The following is an 18773-nucleotide window of genomic DNA, read 5'->3' on the forward strand; positions in this document are numbered from 1 at the left end:
ATATTCCGATATTTGGAGTGATCATTGGCAAACACATTCGTATATGTGTATGACTTGCCATTGGATCAATAACTCTTGGAACATCCAAAAAAGATTATTAGCTTATAGAGTTTTTGATGAATCACATAATGCTCATAATATCACACAATTATTATGTTTAAGTTTAGAAGAATATGGTTTAACTCATAAAATATTTTCAATATCATTAGATAATGCTAGTTCCAATACCACTTGTATAGATGATCTAAAATTTATTTGTCAACCTATTATTGGAGGTTTATTTTTTCATATTCGTTGTGTATGCCATGTTTTAAATTTATGTGTTCAAGATGGTTTAAAAATTTTAGAAAGTTATATTAAACCAATTAGAATTGTAATTTCTTATTTATGGTCTCATCTATTTATAATGAAACAATGGGGTAGATTTTGTAAAATTAATGGGATGAGACCTAAAAAATTTCTACGTGATGTACCAACACGTTGAAATTCAACATACCAATTATTACAAGATTCATTTCAATATAAAGAATTATTATGTTCATTTTTTGCACAAAACACTAATACTAATATATATTTGTTTTCACAACAATAGAATATTTGTAGTAGTATTTGTGAAATTTTAAAAGTATTTAATGATGCAAGCGAACAACTTTTCGGTGTTTATTATCCCACTGCTTAATTAGTTTTAGAAATTTTTTCTAATATAATATTAGTTTTAAATGAACGTATTAATAATGAATCTTTATCTCCTTGCATCTTAGCTATGAAAACTAAATGGGAAAAAAAAAATTATTTAATTCCTGAAATTTATTTAATTGCATTTGCTTTAGATCCTAGATTTAAATTAGAAGTTTTACAAGAAATGTTAACTTTATATTATGACGCTTTAATTCCAATTAAAGATTCTTCTTCCCCTGATCTAGTTAATATTATATATAATGTTAGAATTTATTTATATGATATTTATAATCAATATTATGTAAAATATGGAACACAAATTAATATTTCTAAAATACAACAAACTACTAGTAGTAATTTAAAACTTACAAAAGCACAACTCTTATTAAAAGAACAAACAAAACATCCACGAGGATCCTCAAGTTCCACACAGAAACTTGAGAATTATTTTACGATTTCTTTTGATTTTAATGAAGCAGATAGCAAAAACTTCGATATCTTAAAGTGGTGGTTACAGAAGGCTCAAAGCTTTCCCATTCTCTCCGTGATCGCAAAAGAAATTTTAGCTTGTCCAGTGTTAACTGTTGCTGTGGAGTAGACGTTCAGTGCCGGCGGCAACATATTAGATGAACGACAATCAACTTTGTCTCCCGACTCATTGGAAGTCCAAGCATTACTGGAGGATTGGACCAGAGCGAAGAAAAGAATCCAAGGAATGTAACTTTCAGATGACGAAGTTGAAGATTTTGATACTGAAGGAACAAATACGACAGGAGCAGGAAATGGTAGTGAGTGAAAATGTAGAAAGATAAAAATGTAAAAGAAAATGTAAAAGGATAAAAATGTAAAAGAACTACGTGGACTTTGATTCCCCTAAAGGGATACATAGGCAACTTAAATAAGTGCAAGCCCTTTTTCCAATAAATTTTAATTTTTAATTTTTAATGTTTAATTTTAATGTTTAATGTTTAATTTTTAATTTTTAAATTTTTTAAACATAATAATCTTGAACCGTGACGAACCGTGAACCGACGGTTCCGAACCGTGAACCGTAACCATCTTGGGTGGTTAAGGTTAAGGGTCGACCTGCCTGGAACCGTCGAACCAGCGGTTCTGAACCGTCGAACCGTCGGTTTCGAACCGTGGTCAGGTCTACATCCAGTCACTCTTGACTTGCTCCGGATCTCCTCGTAGTTTTGCTTTTGAACTCTATTCAAAATGTCTCATACCATTCGAGATTTTTTTATCCTTTTAAACCCATGATCTTTTCCATATTTTTCCAATGTGAGATTTTAATTATATTCCCAATAGAAAATTTATGTGGAACCAAATCGATCACCTTTAGGATTAGTCAGTTACAAGAGTTGAATGATTTTTTTTTTTTTTTAAATGAAGCTACTAAATTGAGCAACACATTGAGATCAAAGGGTTACTATAGCAAAAATGAGATGATAGAAATAACAGAGCATGAGAATATTGTGTGTAACGGAGTCATTTATCGTGACTCGTGAGATCCTATTGTTGGCATGCCCTTGCTGGTTTTATCATGTGTCTCATACATTTCTAGTTATATTGTTGGTTTCTACTATGATGTTCATCTAGAAAGAGAAGGTAGTTGTATTTATATGATGAAGAATAGGGAGAGAGCAAGAAATAATATGAGAGCAATAAAATCTATTGTTCATTGATATTTGTCTTAAGAACAATACAATATATAATGTTCAAAAAGTACTTGGTCAATAACTAATTAATAAATAACAGAATTATTCTAAGAATAATTTTGAGAATAATTATAACAGAATTATTAGAATAATCCAAATACTAATATGATTTGATTTGGTAATTTGATCCGGTCAATTTTGATAATTCTGTTTTATCTCTTTTACCCCCCGACAAACTCAACGGGAGATCTCTGATGTTGAGTTTACTTGCTAACTTGTTGAAACGTTGTCTGGATAGTGGCTTAGTAAAGATATCAGCGATTTGATCTTTAGCAAATATAAGAGACGGATAACTGCTGAGTTGCCACACGTTCATGAACAAAATGAAAATCAATTTCCACATGTTTTGTACGAGCATGAAAGATTGGATTTGATGTAAGATACGTTGCTCCAATATTGTCGCACCAAATTTTTGGTGCAATATTTGATGCAAGATGAAGTTCAGAGAGAAGTGATTGAAGCCAAATAATTTCTGATGTTGTATTTGCTATAGCTTTATATTCTGCCTCAGTGCTTGAACGAGATACCGTAGATTGCTTTTTCGAATTCCATGAGATAAGATTTCGTCCAAGAAATATTGTATATCCACTAGTAGAGCGTCTATCTTAAGGAGAACTTGCTCAATCTGCATCACTATATGCATGTAAATCTCGAGACGATTGGCGATATAAAAGAAGACCATGTAGAATAGTACCTTTGAGATAACGAAGTATTCTTTTTACATTATCCCAATTTTGTTCAGTTGGAGCGTGCATGAATTGACAAGCATGATTTACTGCAAAAGTAATATCAGGCCGTGTGATAGTGACATATTGTAAGGCCCCAACAATACTTCGATAAATTTGTTGATCAGATAGAGCAGGAGAGGTTGAAGTTGGAGAGTTGTTTACAGCAATTGGTGTAGAGACCGGACGTGCTCCATCCATTTTGGCTCTTTGAAGAAGTCCAGTAATGTATTTGCTCTGAGAGAGAAGATAGCCATCCTCATGTGGAATAAGCTCAATACCAAGAAAAAAACGAGCAATACTCAAATCTCGAGTAGGAAATTCTTGATTGAGAAGACTTAATAAAGTTGTGATACCCTTGTGATCATTGCCGGTTATCAGAATACCATCCACATAAATAAGAAAAATATCATATTTCCATCATTATATTTGTGAAATAGAGATGAGTCAGTCTTTGATCCACAAAATCCTTGAGCTTGTAACCAATTAGATAGTCGATGAAACTATGCACGAGGAGCTTGTCGAAGACCATATAAGGATTTCTTGAGTTGGCAAACATGAGATGGAAATTGTGGATGAATGAACCCAGGTGGTTGCTCCATAAATACAGTTTCCTCAAGATGACCATGGAGAAATGCATTTGAAATATCCAATTGTCGTACAAGCCAATTAGAACTAACAGCTATTGATAATAATAGTCTGACAGATGTAATTTTGATGACTGGGCTAAAAATATCATTAAAGTCAATACCTGGTTGTTGACTAAATCCTTTAGCTACAAGTCGAGCTTTGTATCTTTCAAGAGAACCATTAGCTCGATGCTTAAGACGAAATACCCATTTAGAGCCCACAATATTCATTGAGGGAGTGCGCGGAACTAGAGTCCATGTTCCATTGCGAAGAAGTGCATCAAATTCTGTAGTCATTGCACTACGCTAGTTTGGATCCCTGTTTGTTTATGTAAAACAGGTTGGTTCAATAGATTTTGAAGAGACCACTAGAGCTCGTGGAAGGGGATATCGAGTTGCATTTGGTGGGCAACGCTCATAAATATCACTAATGGGAAGCATGCGACGAGGAGCATTATCATCTGAATCACTTGTTGATGACGACGAGGAAGTAGGCTGACATGGTGATGTAGATGACGGACTTGCATTATCCGAGGAACCAGAGAGCATATTATCTTCGATCGGTGAGGCTTTTAAGATTGGAGCAGCAAACTGAGGTGATTCTGATGGTATAGGAGAGTTATTAGAGAGCTCCAGAGCTGGTCCTAGGATGCCATCACTTCTGATAATATTATGTGGCATTAAGAAAGTGCTGTTGGAGGATCGGTGGCCGGCTAGAAGGGGGGTTGAATGGACGGCGCCCCCAATAACTCGCTTCCTACGTATTCGTTAGTGCGCAAGCGGAAATACAAATACTAATTACGAATACGAAAGCTAAAGACAAAGAAAAGAACAAGCAAACCAATACACGCCGATATAACGTGGTTCGAAGATGATGCTCCTACTCCACGGCTGTCCGTAAGGTGGACGATCCCTCAATCCGTCGGTGGATTAGTCCCCGGAAACTCCGGCTAGCTCAACCTCCTTGTGGGTGGAGAAACCTCACCACAACACTCACCAACAACACTTGGACACAAGGGAACCTTGAGCACTTTGTGACTACTAATTAGGCTTTAACCAAGTCTAATTTCGTCAGGTTGACCGGCCATCCCAAGCTCTCTCTTATAGAGCTTGGGGAAATCAGACTTGCTGATTTGCCCGTTACCAGTCGACTGGTCCTTGCACCAGTCGACTGGTGCCAACCCAACTTCTCTCTCAACGGCTATCTATCAGTCGACTGGTCCCTGGACCAGTCGACTGGTCCCAGCCGTTTTGGGCACAGAGAGCTTCTGTGCTCACCACCAGTCGACTGGTCCCAGTACCAGTCGACTTGTACAACCCTAAACTTAGGGTTTCCCATCCCGAGTACATTTCTCTTATGCACTCGTACCCTCATGACTCACTTGACTCTTCTTTATAGCCTTGACCTCTTGCCTTCAAGCCTACTTCCTTTGGCTCTCGTCCCTCGGATGCATCCAAGCCCGCGGCTCGTCCCCAATGTCATCCTTCGCGTATGCCTCGAAGTCGCTTCCCTCGACCCTTGTCCTTGCTGCCTTGTCCACGGTCCCTCGGATGCTCCATCCTTCACCGGACCCGAAGCCGTCAACCTGAGTCACATGTGTCACCTACAGTCCTGCACAACTCAAGTACACATATCAAATAACGAGGGTAAACCTAACTTAAACCCTTTGCCCAAACACCAAAACACATGGTCCCGCGGACCATTGGGATTGCTCCAACAATCTCCCCCTTTTTGGTGTTTGGCAATACGTTTAAGTTAGGGAAAACATATAGCAAATAAACATGCTAAAAACAATGGACTTACGATGCCAATGCTACACACTTGGACTTACTCCGCCGAATGGACTTACATTGCCAAGGCTACACACTTGGCAACCGCCGAATGGACTTACGTTGCCAAGGCTACACACTTGGCAACCGCCGAAACAATGCACTAAGCATTGGAACCTATCACAAGGCTCCCCCTACACCTAAGCTCCCCATTGAGCTAGGATTTTTCCACAGGGATTTTTAAGAACCTATCCCAAGGCTCCCCCTACACCTATGCTCCCCAATGAATTAGGATTTTTACAACGGGCTTTTTAAGAATCTATCCCAAGGCTCCCCCTACGCAAAGGCACTAAGGTTTTCCCAACTAAACCTTACTTCTCCCCCTTTGCCTAACATTCAAAAAGTTCTCCAACAATATCCCAATTGTTGAAAACTTATCATCCAAACTGACCCTAAACTCATGTATTAATCCCCCTTGGATCCCATACATCTAAGTGAGTTGACATGGTCACAAACCAATGCTGAAAACAGTTTCAGACTGGTATCAGTCGACTGCCCTAAGTGCCAGTCGACTGCCCCCTTCGACACAACCTTACAGAACCATTCTGTGGTCGAAAAACACTGTTACCAGTCGACTGGTATCTGTACCAGTCGACTGGTACCCTATTTCTGAAAAAATCAACCTTTTCAGGCCAACTTCAGAAATGCACCAGAAATTCCCTAGACCTCCAAAAATTCCCAAATTTTGTGGAGAGGTCTATTGTACCCTTGTCTACTTGGGAAAAATACATTACAAAATGTACCTATCACCAATCCCAAGATTGACACAAAATCCAAAACTAGCTAAATGGTTCAATTGAACCTTGACCTAAAGTCCTAGTTTTGGCTTCCTTTTGATGTATTTCCCATACCAACCCACAATGCATCCCTAACATTGGTTTATATGGCATCTATACATCCAAAACCAATTATCATGCTATATGACCCCAAATGTCATATTTCTTGCATGAAACACAAACCATGTGTGCCAAATCCCTAGGTTTGAGACTCAAATCCATCTCTAAACCATTTGGCACACTCCATGGCTCCTCTAGACTCCCAAGTAAAACCCACCTGAGATCCATTGGCCATGGGTCCCAAATTGACTCTTAGAGCTCCCCCTAGAGCTCTTTGCCTTAGTCACCTCCCTAGGTGACTCATCCACAATGGCTAGGCCACAATGATGTCCCTTAGAAGATCTCCTTATCTTCTTGACCTTGGACACATCATCCTTGCCATAGTCATATGCAACCCTAGCATATTTCTTTTTATTGGCCTTGGATGACTCTCCCTTGCCCTTATCATGTGCCACCCTAGCACATGGTCTCCTTTTGGCCTTGGAGGGATTAGATCGGTATCCCAAACCCGATCTATCATTGTTGGATTTTTGGCTACCCAACACCATATTTAATCTTTTAGATCCAATAGTGAATCTCTTAAGGAATTTCTCTAAACCATCAAGCTTTGCCTTCAAAGCTTGATTCTCCCTTTCTAGGTTCCTAAACCTAGAGTCAACATGTCCACATTGGACATTCCTAGACTTACCCTTTCTAGGCATATGTCTCCCCTTCTTGGGATTAATGTCTTGGTTCTCTATTACCTTCTTCTCCTTAGGTAATGAGAATTTAACTTGCCTAGGTCTATCATGCATAGGTCTCCTAGGGTTATGATCAACATTTACCCTATTCCTATCATGATATTTGAAACCAAAATTTTGCATGGGCATATAATGATTAACATTATTTTTCCTAGCATGCATGGAAGAATTTAAATTTGACTTCAAATTTAAATTAGGGTTTACCTTACCCTTTACCTTTGGAGCTCCCCCTTGACATGAGCCTCCATTCTACCTCCACTTCTTTTCCCACATCCTTAAATGCCCCAACCTTTTGAGCTCTCTCTTCCTTGGGCATTTGGTGTGGTAGTGCCCTATTTCACCACAAGTGAAGCATCTAATGTGCTTCTTCTTCTTCTCCTTCTTACAACTCAAATTAGACTCAAAATGAATTGAATTGAGTTTAGGAGATACCTCTTTCTTACCCAATGGACACCTACTCTTGTAGTGCCCTTTTTCATTGCAACCGAAGCAAATTATGTTGTCCTTTGACTTCATTTCGGTGGAGGTGCTTGCTATGTTGGCCACTTCCAAAACCTCTTCTTCATCCTCTTCACTTGTCTTGGATTTTTCTTCACTTCTTGAGGATGTTGATGATGCCTCATCTTCCTCATCCACACTTGTGGATGGCCTTTCTTCATCCTCCTTCTCCTTGGATGTGACCGAATTCACTTCCTCTTCCTCTTTTGATGTTGAATTGGTCTCCATATCCAAATGGTCCTTCTTCTCCTCTTGGACCACTTTATCTTTCTTCTCCTCCTCGGATGTTGAACATTTCTCAACTTCTTGTTGATCTTCCTCTACTTGAGCTTCTACCTCCGTTTCTTCGGATTTTTCTTTTTCTTCTTCTTCTTGTGTAGGCATGAGTTCTTCCCATTGAACCTTCTTTATTTTGCTCCACAACTCGTGGGCGTTCTTATACTCACCTACACCATTTATCACATTAGACGGCAATATATCTATTAAGGTTGATATTACCTTTGAGTTTGCCTCCGATCGTGAGGTTTGCTCTTCCGTCCAATGTTGTGATCGGAGCTTCTTTCCTTTCTTGTCTCTTGGGACTTCAAATGGTTCCTCGACGACCATCATTGTATCCCAATCCGTCTCGAGGTAAACCTCCATCCTCATCATCCAATACGTGATGTCCCCAAGGCTTCCTCCTTCAAATTTTGGAGGGACAAAAAACCCGACCATCTTGTGCTTCCTTGGCGGTTAGTCCAACGGAGAGCGTCCTCGCTCTGATACCACTTGTTGGAGGATCGGTGGCCGGCTAGAAGGGGGGTTGAATGGACGGCGCCCCCAATAACTCGCTTCCTACGTATTCGTTAGTGCGCAAGCGGAAATACAAATACTAATTACGAATACGAAAGCTAAAGACAAAGAAAAGAACAAGCAAACCAATACACGTCGATGTAACGTGGTTCGGAGATGATGCTCCTACTCCACGACTGTCCATAAGGTGGACGATCCCTCAATCCGTCGGTGGATTAGTCCCCGGAAACTCCGGCTAGCTCAACCTCCTTGTGGGTGGAGAAACCTCACCACAACACTCACCAACAACACTTGGACACAAGGGAACCTTGAGCACTTTGTGACTACTAATTAGGCTTTAACCAAGTCTAATTTCGTCAGGTTGACCGGCCATCCCAAGCTCTCTCTTATAGAGCTTGGGGAAATCAGCCTTGCTGATTTACCCGTTACCAGTCGACTAGTCCTTGCACCAGTCGACTGGTGCCAACCCAACGTCTCTCTCAACGGCTATCTATCAGTCGACTGGTCCCTGGACCAGTTGACTGGTCCCAGCCGTTTTGGGCACAGAGAGCTTCTGTGCTCACCACCAGTCGACTGGTCCCAGTACCAGTCGACTTGTACAACCCTAAACTTAGGGTTTCCCATCCCGAGTACATTTCTCTCATGCACTCATACCCTCATGACTCACTTGACTTTTCTTTATAGCCTTGACCTCTTGCCTTCAAGCCTACTTCCTTTGGCTCTCGTCCCTCGGATGCATCCAAGCCCGCGGCTCGTCCCCAATGCCATCCTTCGCGTATGCCTCGAAGTCGCTTCCCTCGGCCCTTGTCCTTGCTGCCTTGTCCACGGTCCCTCGGATGCTCCATCCTTCACCAGACCCGAAGCCGTCAACCTGAGTCACATGTGTCACCTGCAGTCCTGCACAACTCAAGTACACATATCAAATAACGAGGGTAAACCTAACTTAAACCCTTTGCCCAAACACCAAAACATATGGTCCCGCGGACCATTGGGATTGCTCCAACAAGTGCCACTTGTATCTGGAGGAGAGATTGAAGAAGCTACCGAAAAAGGGATTAGAGACTCATCAAAAGTAATATGTCGTGAAATATAAATTCGTCTTGTTGGTATATGCAAGCAACGATAACCATGATGCAAATTGCTATAACCAAGAAAAACACATTGTAGTGAACGAGAGTCAAGTTTGTGTTTAGAATAAGGGCGTAACCATGGATAACATGCGCAACCAAAAATTCGAAGGAAAGTGTAATCAGGGGTTTGATTATAAAATTTTTCAAAAGGACATTTATGATTGAGCAATGGAGTAGGAAGTCGATTTATCAGGGGTTTCCAAGATAAGCAATTTACAAACTTGAACCATCACCTACTTGCACCGTATCTGAGCCATAATATGGTATTATGTCTGTAAGGATATTATAATCTGATGTGACATAATGAGTTGCTCCAGTGTTAATATACTAATCAGTAGATGAAAACTCTGAGGTTTTACCACAAGTATGCACAGACGAAAGAACTTTAGAATATACTTGTGAAATTGATGGTTGTCTTGAGGCTGTATGACCACCAATGAAATTTGAATCAAATGGACTAGGACATTGAATACCAAAATGTCCAATTTCAAGACAAATTTGACATTTTACCCTAGACCAATCAAGTCTTTTAGGGCATATATTTCCAGTATGACCAACGATGTGACAAATCTGACATCGGTCTAAACTTTGCTTTTGGCCTCTTTGATGTCGTCGAGTATTCGACATCTAAAGTAAAAAATAACTTGTCCAGTGGTAGTGGAGAAAAAACCACATAGACGAAAAAAAAAATAGAGATTAAGGTAGAGGAAAGAGAAACAATGGGGTTGGCAGCGGAAGAAAAAAAAGTATTTTTCATTTGTTCGTTTATACGATCTCTTCCTCAAGAAATTGAGGGAAGATAAAAAAGAGATGGCTCTGATACCATGTAAGATGAAGAATAGGGAGAGAGCAAGAAATAATATGAGAGCAATAAAATCTATTGTTTATTGATATTTGTCCTAAGGACAATACAATATATAATGTTCAAAAAGTACTTGGTCAATAACTAATTAATAAATAATAGAATTATTATAAGAATAATTCTGAGAATAATTTTAACAGAATTATTAGAATAATCCAAATACTAATATGATTTGATTTGGTAATTTGATCCGGTCAATTTTGATAATTCTGTTTTATCTCTTTTAGTATTTAGTTGGCTCTTGAATAGAATTGGCAATAGTACAAAGTAAGTCAAATCATTTTTGCGTTGAAGATACATCATTTGTGGATTTTGTTAGCTAATGGTCAAATACACGGACGGACCCTGTTCGAAACGAGAGATGGCGGCAAACTAGGGATGTAACTAGGAAGTTGATGAAGCGAAGACTTCATGCAAGCCTATAACGCAAAGTTGTTAGTGTCAGATCAGGAAGAGGTTTCCAGCGATGGTTCTTCGACGTTCAAGTCAGTTTCTGGTGAGTAAAGAAATGAAGAATTGTAGCAAAAGCATGTAATAAACAAAGTTGCATATACCTCTCTTATAGATGAGAACCCTCCTTTATAGTGGCACTGTAGTATTTATGCACGTATCTCAAAGTGTAAGCACGTTTCTCTAGGTATCCTAGGAAAAGACAAGTTAAAAGAATGTCTTTGACATCCTGAAAGCTTCTAAAGTACGATTTACTTACTGGGCATGCCCTGCTTTCAGTGATACAAGCTTCCAAAATGATATGCTAAGATATTTGGTGTAGCCACGCGTGTCCGACCGGAGTTCGTTCGGCCGTGTTGGCCCTGCTCGGCAGTGTCCCTCGGGCCTGTCAGCACGTCATTCTCCTTGATTGCTTCCTGACAGTCATCTATTATCTCCGTTTGACTGGACGTGAAGCCCGGTCAGCAAGACCAACTGCTGCTTAACTTTCCCTGTGATTCGAAAGGCTATCTTTACCTGGCCTAGAAGCGTGTACAATCCGCTCGACCATACTCGACCCGCTCAGTCATACTCGGTCCGCTCGATCATACTCGGTCCGTTCAGCCATACTCGATCTACTCAGCCATGCTTAGTCACCCTGCTTGACCTTATCTCCCATGTCAACTGATCTTTTTTAACTTAACCTCTTTTTAGTGGGGTCTCTCATCATTACCGGATCATACACTATGCGACTTTCATAATGAAAAATATTACAAAGATTCATCTTACTATGATCCACAAGTGAATTTTTCTCTCACTCCACCTGTCATGTTGGTTAAGAAAGGCTATAACATGACCCCACGGGTCATCCGAGATGGTAAGTGGTGGCATGCTTGCCACATGAGGTCGCTGGATTGAACTACAAGATTGTCGGGGCGTAAATCCCTGTATCCTATGCAACTCATCCCACCACCACTTGCCCTTTCGGCTGCCGTGATTTACCTCTCTCGTGATGACATAGGGTCAGATGCGACGGGGACGCTAGGGGCGAACGTTTTACCTTTTGCCATATAAGGAAGGCTATAATATGGCTCTGAAATATGAGAATGCATAAGATATACTCTAAATTTATCGGATAAGCAAATCGATACAAAGGAAACCCTACTAACACTTGAATTTTAAAAAAAAAACTATGATATCACCTTAAAAAAAAAAAAAAAAGAGGAAGTTCGTGATATCATCATGTTCCTTCGAGAAAAGATTAGTATTAGATACCCAAAGCTCAAAAAGGGCTAGATTTTTCTTGTGATCCTCTTCCAATGAGTAATATTATCCAGGAATATTTTCTTGATGAGGAAATAATTTCTCAAGTGATACTATAAAAAATTGCTATCTCTATCCGTAATATCTAAGACAACTTTGTAATCGAATACAAGCTGTCCCAAACAAAACCCTCAAAATGTAAGGGCTTCTATAGTATCAAAGGCCATAGAATATGCAGACTTCTGTAGCATCAAAGGCTATAGCTACACTCTATACCTACAAAAGATGTCTTAGCACGCAGAGGTTCTCATTGCAACTAAAACACAAAATGAAAATATAACAATATGTAATAACATTGTGATACGGTACATAAAGGTGGAACCCGATAAGGTCAAACAGTTCAAAGTCAAGGGGGTGTGACAGTCAAGGGTAGTCAATAGTCAAGAGAACATGACAGTTAAAAGTCAAAGGGATGTGATAACAACAGTCAAGAGAAAGAGGAAGAGTTAGATTACCTCATATCATCAGACGTACAATTCCTAGTCGGGCACAGATAGGACAAGTCCTCCAGATCTGAGACATAAGATAGAGCTTATGCTCTTCTTGACCTGCCCCCGACTTATCGAACTTCCCAAGCTCGGACAGTGTAATCAGGCCTGGTACTTTCCCTAAGATAACTTCCGATCGGCCCTTTGGTGATCAAGGCGTGAAAGATGGGTTCCTCGCCACATCTCATCCTCTTCATCAAGACTCAAGTCGAGTAATACATCTGAGCGGTCATCCCGAGTTGTCTGTAGCTACACCCGGGTAGGGCAGAAAGCTCTAAGCGACAACAATGTCAGAGAATCGTAACTTCCTGTCAGAGAATAACTGTCATACATCATGGAATATTCCAGTGGTCTACTATCACCTGCGAATTGAACTTTCCTTCCACCAATATGAGGCCACCGTACATCCTCTCTCACCCGACAGGGCCTAACACCTGATATTTTCTGATAACATGCAGGCTCTGAAGGTACACAACGTCATATAAAAAAGAAGACCCTCTCCCTTAGCCAGGTACACGTACATTCGTACTCGTTTTCTACAATTTTTTTTTCCTTCGTACACTGTTCTTCTGTGGAAAAATACTTGACTTGAGCGTCTGAGGACCTGCGCCAGGGACTTTTTCCCTGATTTATGATCTCTAAGGCTCTGTGTGCTTGTTTAGTGCGCGCACAGTCTAAGTATCGCCGGTTTCTTCACCACTGTCCTTGAGTTCCATGTGGGAGTTCATTCTTCTAGGGCACATACGTTAGTTATGTCAAAGTCGTCTTTTCATCAACACCAACGCTATCTTTACCGATCTTCGTCTGACTCAGATTTCGAACATGATCAAGTTGTTTTATCTTATGTAAAGAATACTACAATTACTCATCAGCCACTTCATCCAAGGGGGTTCTGGTAGAAATAGTAATGTTTGCTGATGATTTTGTTTCCTCTCAGACTTGTTCCAAAGTTCAGCAATGGACGCCGAGATTCTTACTCTCCCAAACAGGTTTGCATCCTGCAGTACTTGGCCGTAGGTTTCGGTTACCGTTCCGGATTTAAGAGACAAACACTTGCAACATGGAAGGCAGGCACACTCTCTTTAATTTTAATTCTTATCTTCTTCCTCCTCCTCTGCTGCCTCTACTTAGATGAGGACATGACTGCAACGCCATGAAATCCGACATGGTGCAAGAGGAAGACGAGCCATCAGGCGCTGTGCTGGACCAACCTCAAGAAATCAGCTTTCGCAGAGCGTTACTTGACCGCATCAGTCCACTCATCTCCTCCACCTACACCCTGCGTTCCTTCCCCTCCAAATGGCAAGTCATCCGCCACAAGCTCGAGCAACTCCGCTCCTACCTCGCGGCAGCCGGCGACTCCCCCTCCGACTCCCAGCTCATGGAGTTACTGCAGTCGGTAACTTACACCGCCGCCGAAGCGCAGGCGCTGGCCTCCAGGTGCGCCGACGAATCCTACCCAGGAGGAAAGCTCCTACTCCGGAGCAACCTCGACGTGGTCTCCGCAAAGCTGGATTTTCACCTGAAGCGGCTCGAGGAGGTCTACGCCGCTGGGATTCTGACCCTCGCCCGGGCTATCGTCGTGTCGCGCCCGGCTGCCGGAGCCAGCCGAGAGGACATGCGGTTTTATGTGAAGGATCTTGTGTCCAGGGTCAAGATTGGGGACTCCCAGTTGCGGCTCCGCGCCCTGGGCGCGCTCAACGAAGCTCTTCTCGAGGACGAGAAATACGCGCGGATTCTGTCCATGGAGGTAGCCAACGGCGTCGCTTCCCTGGTCACACTGCTCGAATCAGAGAGCAGAGACGTGCAAGAGGAGGCCGCACGGGCGGTCGACTCCGTGGCTCGTTTCGACTCGCACAAGGCCGCTCTCGTGACGGCCGGAGCAGTGGCGCCCCTGATCCGTCTCCTGGAGAAGCCAGGAACAAGCATGGAGGCCAAGGAGCGAGCGGCGCGCGCGCTGAAAAAACTGACGGAGAATTCCGACAACGCGTGGTCAGTCTCCGCTCATGGCGGCGTCCCGACGCTCCTCAGCATTTGCAGCGAAGAGTCAGGTACTAGCGATCTAGTCCACGCGGCCTGCGGCGTTCTGCGGAGCCTCAGCGGCGTGGAGGAGATCAAGCGGTATATGGTGGAGAAGGGCGCGGTGGTGGTCTTCGTGAAGCTCGCCGGGGAGAGGGAAGAAGCCGCACAAGTCCAAGGCATAGAGCTTCTGCTGAGGGTGGCCTGCAACGACGAGCAGAGCACGGCGGTCAGAGAGGGCGTTCTCAGGGCTCTGGTTCGGGTGCTCGACACCGGCTCGCCCAAGGCGAAGGAGATGGCACTGCGGGCGATCGAGAACCTCTGCGCCGCGTCACCGAGCGTGGCAATGTTGGACCACTTGGTGGTCTCCGGCTTCCTCGACCGCGCTCTGCTCTTGCTACGGGGCGGCGAAGTGTGCGTCCAGGAGGCTGTGCTGAAGGCGGTGTCGCGCCTCGGGGGCATGTCGGAAGTCGTGAAGAAGGCAATGGGGGACTTGGGGTTCATCCCTGAGCTGGTGCGACTCCTCGAAGTACGGTCGCTCCAAGTGCGTGAGATGGCGGCGGAGACGCTCGCCGGCGTGATATCGGTCCACAAAAACCGGAAACGGTTTGTGAAAGAGGAAGAGAACCTGAATCGGCTGCTCCGGCTGCTGAACCCGGAGGAGAAGTCAGCCACGAAGAAATTTCTGGTGGCGGCGCTCGTGATCCTGACGGACAGCACGAGCGTGCGGCGGAGGATTGCAGCATCGGGCTACATCAACCACTTGGAGAAGCTGGCGGAGACGGACGTGACGGACGCAAAGAAGGTCATCAAGAAGCTGTCGTCGGCCAACAGATTTAGGAGCTTGCTCACCGGAATTTGGAACTCATGATGCCTTCAATTCACCATTAGTTCCTGAGTTCTAACTCCTCTGGATCTTGCTAACTAGCTTCAACAAGAACCTGGCACAATCAACAATGATTTTCTTTGTGTAATTTTTTTCTTCATCTTCTAGTTAATAAAGATGTTTTCAGAGATGTTTCATAAATCTTTTTCTAATCCATCAAGTGAGTTTTGTTTAAAATTTTACACAATGTGGGATAAGGTTACTTATCATCAAGGCATGGCGAGAGGCTTTTAACATATTATAGGAAAAGATATTAAAGGTTACTTAAGAATTTGCAAGGGTAAACTAAGGCCCAAGTGCTTTTAACATATTACAGGAAAAGATAGAGTGGGAAGGAATTCTTGGTGCCTTCTTAAAAGTTAAGTAGCCAACTCCGTCCCGTGGAAAGAAACAAAGATCCATAAAGGCTACTTTTCTCTAGAGATAGAGGGTAAATTTCACCCTACCTATACAGGCACTGTCTCAACCTCTCACAATGAGATGGTGGGGCCCACACTTAAGTAGTGGGTCTCACCATCTCATTGTGAGAGGTTGGGATAGTGCCTGTACAGGTAGGATCGAATTAACCGAGATAGAGATGCATCCATCTAATTGCTAGCTAGTAGAAATTAATTAACAATATATTTTTTTTGTTCCTAGTTGAGAGTGGGAAGGCATTTGATGGAGAATTTATTAAAAACCACTTTTTTTATTTCTATTTCAAAATTAAAACCAAATAAAAAAAAAGTTTTTTTTAATGAATTTGGCTCAATTTAATTTTTTTAGTCTCAACTTTAGTTGGCCACCTCTAATTGCATTCTGCATCGTGATGTGGTACTCAGATCTTAGGTCTATCCTGTTAGGACCTTCGGATGGCTAGAGAGGGGGGGTGTGAATAGCCTCTTCTCAAACTTACACAAATTTTCTTCTAGAACTTTGTTAGCACAGCGGAAATAAGCAAAAACAAACTAATACAAGAAAGAAAACAAAACACCACTAACACAATGATGTACGAGGTTCGGGGATAACTTGTCCCTACTCCTCGGCGTGTCCGTAAGGTGGACGATCCCTTGATCTTTCGGTAGATCAACCCCCGGACAGATTCCGGCTAAGTATTTCTCCTTCTCGGTGGAGAAAACCTCTCCACAAAGTCTCAAAAGGATTTAAATGAAGCACAAGACTTACAGGATTTGGTGGCTACAATGAATGCACAATTAACTTACAGCCACAATGAAAGCAGAGCTTAAAGAAGCGGACCCTCAGCCAAGAGCTCCACACAGCACTCTTGCTTAATCGACGACAGAGAGTTTGCAATGCAAAAACATTCTACCAACCTCTCTTCTTTCTCCTTCTTATTTCTCTGCTTTCTTCACTGCGTTTGCCTGCATCGAATCACTGTAAGCTGCATAGAATCGCTGCAATCTATATCGAATCACTGCAATCAACTCAGGCGTCGCCAATCACTCCTCCTCCTCATCTGGTCCTCTGAACTCACACCAATACCATCCATGGCCTTCACTGGTGTCTTCTAAGCTCGAACCAATGCCAAGGAGTCAAGCTGATTGTAGCCAGAACATACCCAGATCGCCAGTATCCGTTGATGCTTCAAATGCACCATTTGCAGCCAAGCTCAGTAGAAAAACCATTTTGTCTTATTCCTCTGATAGACCTTAATTTGAATTCAAGCATCGTCATGATACCTGCAACCTGTAACTCAAAAAGCTCACAGCAGATCGTTAGTTCAGAGAAATCAGAAGTTGCAGAAAGACAGCAGAATACAAACGACATCGCTGTGGATCGGTCAGCAGACCGATCCATGGCTCTCTGAACCGATCAGGACACATCCTGATCGGTCCGAGAAGAGTTTGATCGGTCTGTGGACCGATCAGCCTATGTGTGGATCGGTCCACAGACCGATCCACCCTCTCGCCAGTCCCGCGCTTCGATCACTTCTTTCGATCGGTTCAGAACCGATAGATAACCCATGAATGCTTACAGAGTTACCGATCGGTCCACGCATCGATCAGATAACCCACGTAAACTTTACAGGTTCCCTGATCGGTCCACGCATCGATCGATAGCCCACGAAACTTTGGTTCCCGATCGGTCACGAGACCGATCGGTGACTTATATCACCGATCGTGGACCGATCCGCATAACAGTTCCGATCGGTCAACAGACCGATCCATAGCTCTGTGTTAGTTTTAGAGCCTCCCAGCCCTAAACCCTAACGTCTTCCTGGTCCAGAGAACGAGCTACCAAGCCCTCTCTGACCTAGTCCGGAGAACGAGCTGCCGAGCCCTCTCCGACTTCGTCCGGTCCAGAGAACGAGCTACCGAGCCCTCTCTGACCTAGTCCGGAGAACGAGCTGCCGAGCCCTCTCCGACTTCGTCCGGTCCAGAGAACGAGCTACCGAGCCCTCTCTGACCTAGTCCGGAGAACGAGCTGCCGAGCCCTCTCCGACTTCGTCCGGTCCAGAGAACGAGCTACCGAGCCCTCTCTGACCTAGTCCGGAGAACGAGCTGCCGAGCCCTCTCCAACTTCGTCCGGTCCAGAGAACGAGCTACCGAGCCCTCTCTGACCTAGTCCGGAGAACGAGCTGCCGAGCCCTCTCCGATTTCGTCTGGTCCAGAGAACGAGCTACCGAGCCCTCTCTGACTTTGCGTGCCAAGTATCCGTACTTGGACTTTTCCTCTCCTCATGATCATCCTTGATCATCAATCAGTCTGAGTTTAATTAATGTCTGATACAAACGTAAATCAGTGTCAACATCAAAATAACAGCCAGGTCAGACTGTATCAACATATCCAATTATACCAAGAGAGGTTTTAGAAGAAGAAACCTCTCTAAATAGTTTTATCTTGGATAGTATTAATCAATTTATTTTGTAGATATTTTACTTTGTGCTAGCTAATAGAATTTCTTTTCTGGGATGAACATAGATAATATCAAATCAATTCTGGAAATGCTTAGTTGAAAAAAAAAGAGTCTTCCTTAGTTGAAATGCAAAATAGTTTTCCTTAACTAAATCAAATTCGATAATAGCACTTCAAGACCTTAATTCACTTACAATTCATGAACTTTTAATTAAATGAAAAAGTTTGCTCAAATATTCTTGATAGCTCAACTTAAGAAAGATTTTTAAAAATATTTTAAAATAGTTTTTTGATGACACCTTCATCAGCCTCTTATATGTAATCTTAGGGAA

The 18773-nt window shown here is 42.6% G+C and overlaps 1 protein-coding gene across 1 annotated transcript; it reads left to right on the plus strand.

The window, feature by feature from the left end:
- The first annotated feature begins 13625 nt into the window (after positions 1-13625).
- LOC122052487 (vacuolar protein 8-like) lies at positions 13626-15743 on the plus strand. The gene is made up of 2 exons (XM_042614021.1): positions 13626-13670; positions 13813-15743. The coding sequence occupies exon 2, from the start codon at positions 13835-13837 to the stop codon at positions 15569-15571; it is 1737 nt and encodes a 578-aa protein (XP_042469955.1). The 5' UTR covers positions 13626-13670; positions 13813-13834; the 3' UTR covers positions 15572-15743.
- The last annotated feature ends 3030 nt before the right edge of the window (positions 15744-18773 follow it).

This window comes from Zingiber officinale, chromosome 3A, assembly GCF_018446385.1.
Source record: "Zingiber officinale cultivar Zhangliang chromosome 3A, Zo_v1.1, whole genome shotgun sequence".
NCBI classification, from domain to species: Eukaryota; Viridiplantae; Streptophyta; class Magnoliopsida; order Zingiberales; family Zingiberaceae; genus Zingiber; species Zingiber officinale.

What these genes read in the sequence shown, in the direction of transcription:
- LOC122052487 (XM_042614021.1), top strand. Translation starts at nt 13,835, where the DNA reads ATGAAATCCGACATGGTGCAAGAGGAAGACGAGCCATCAGGCGCTGTG.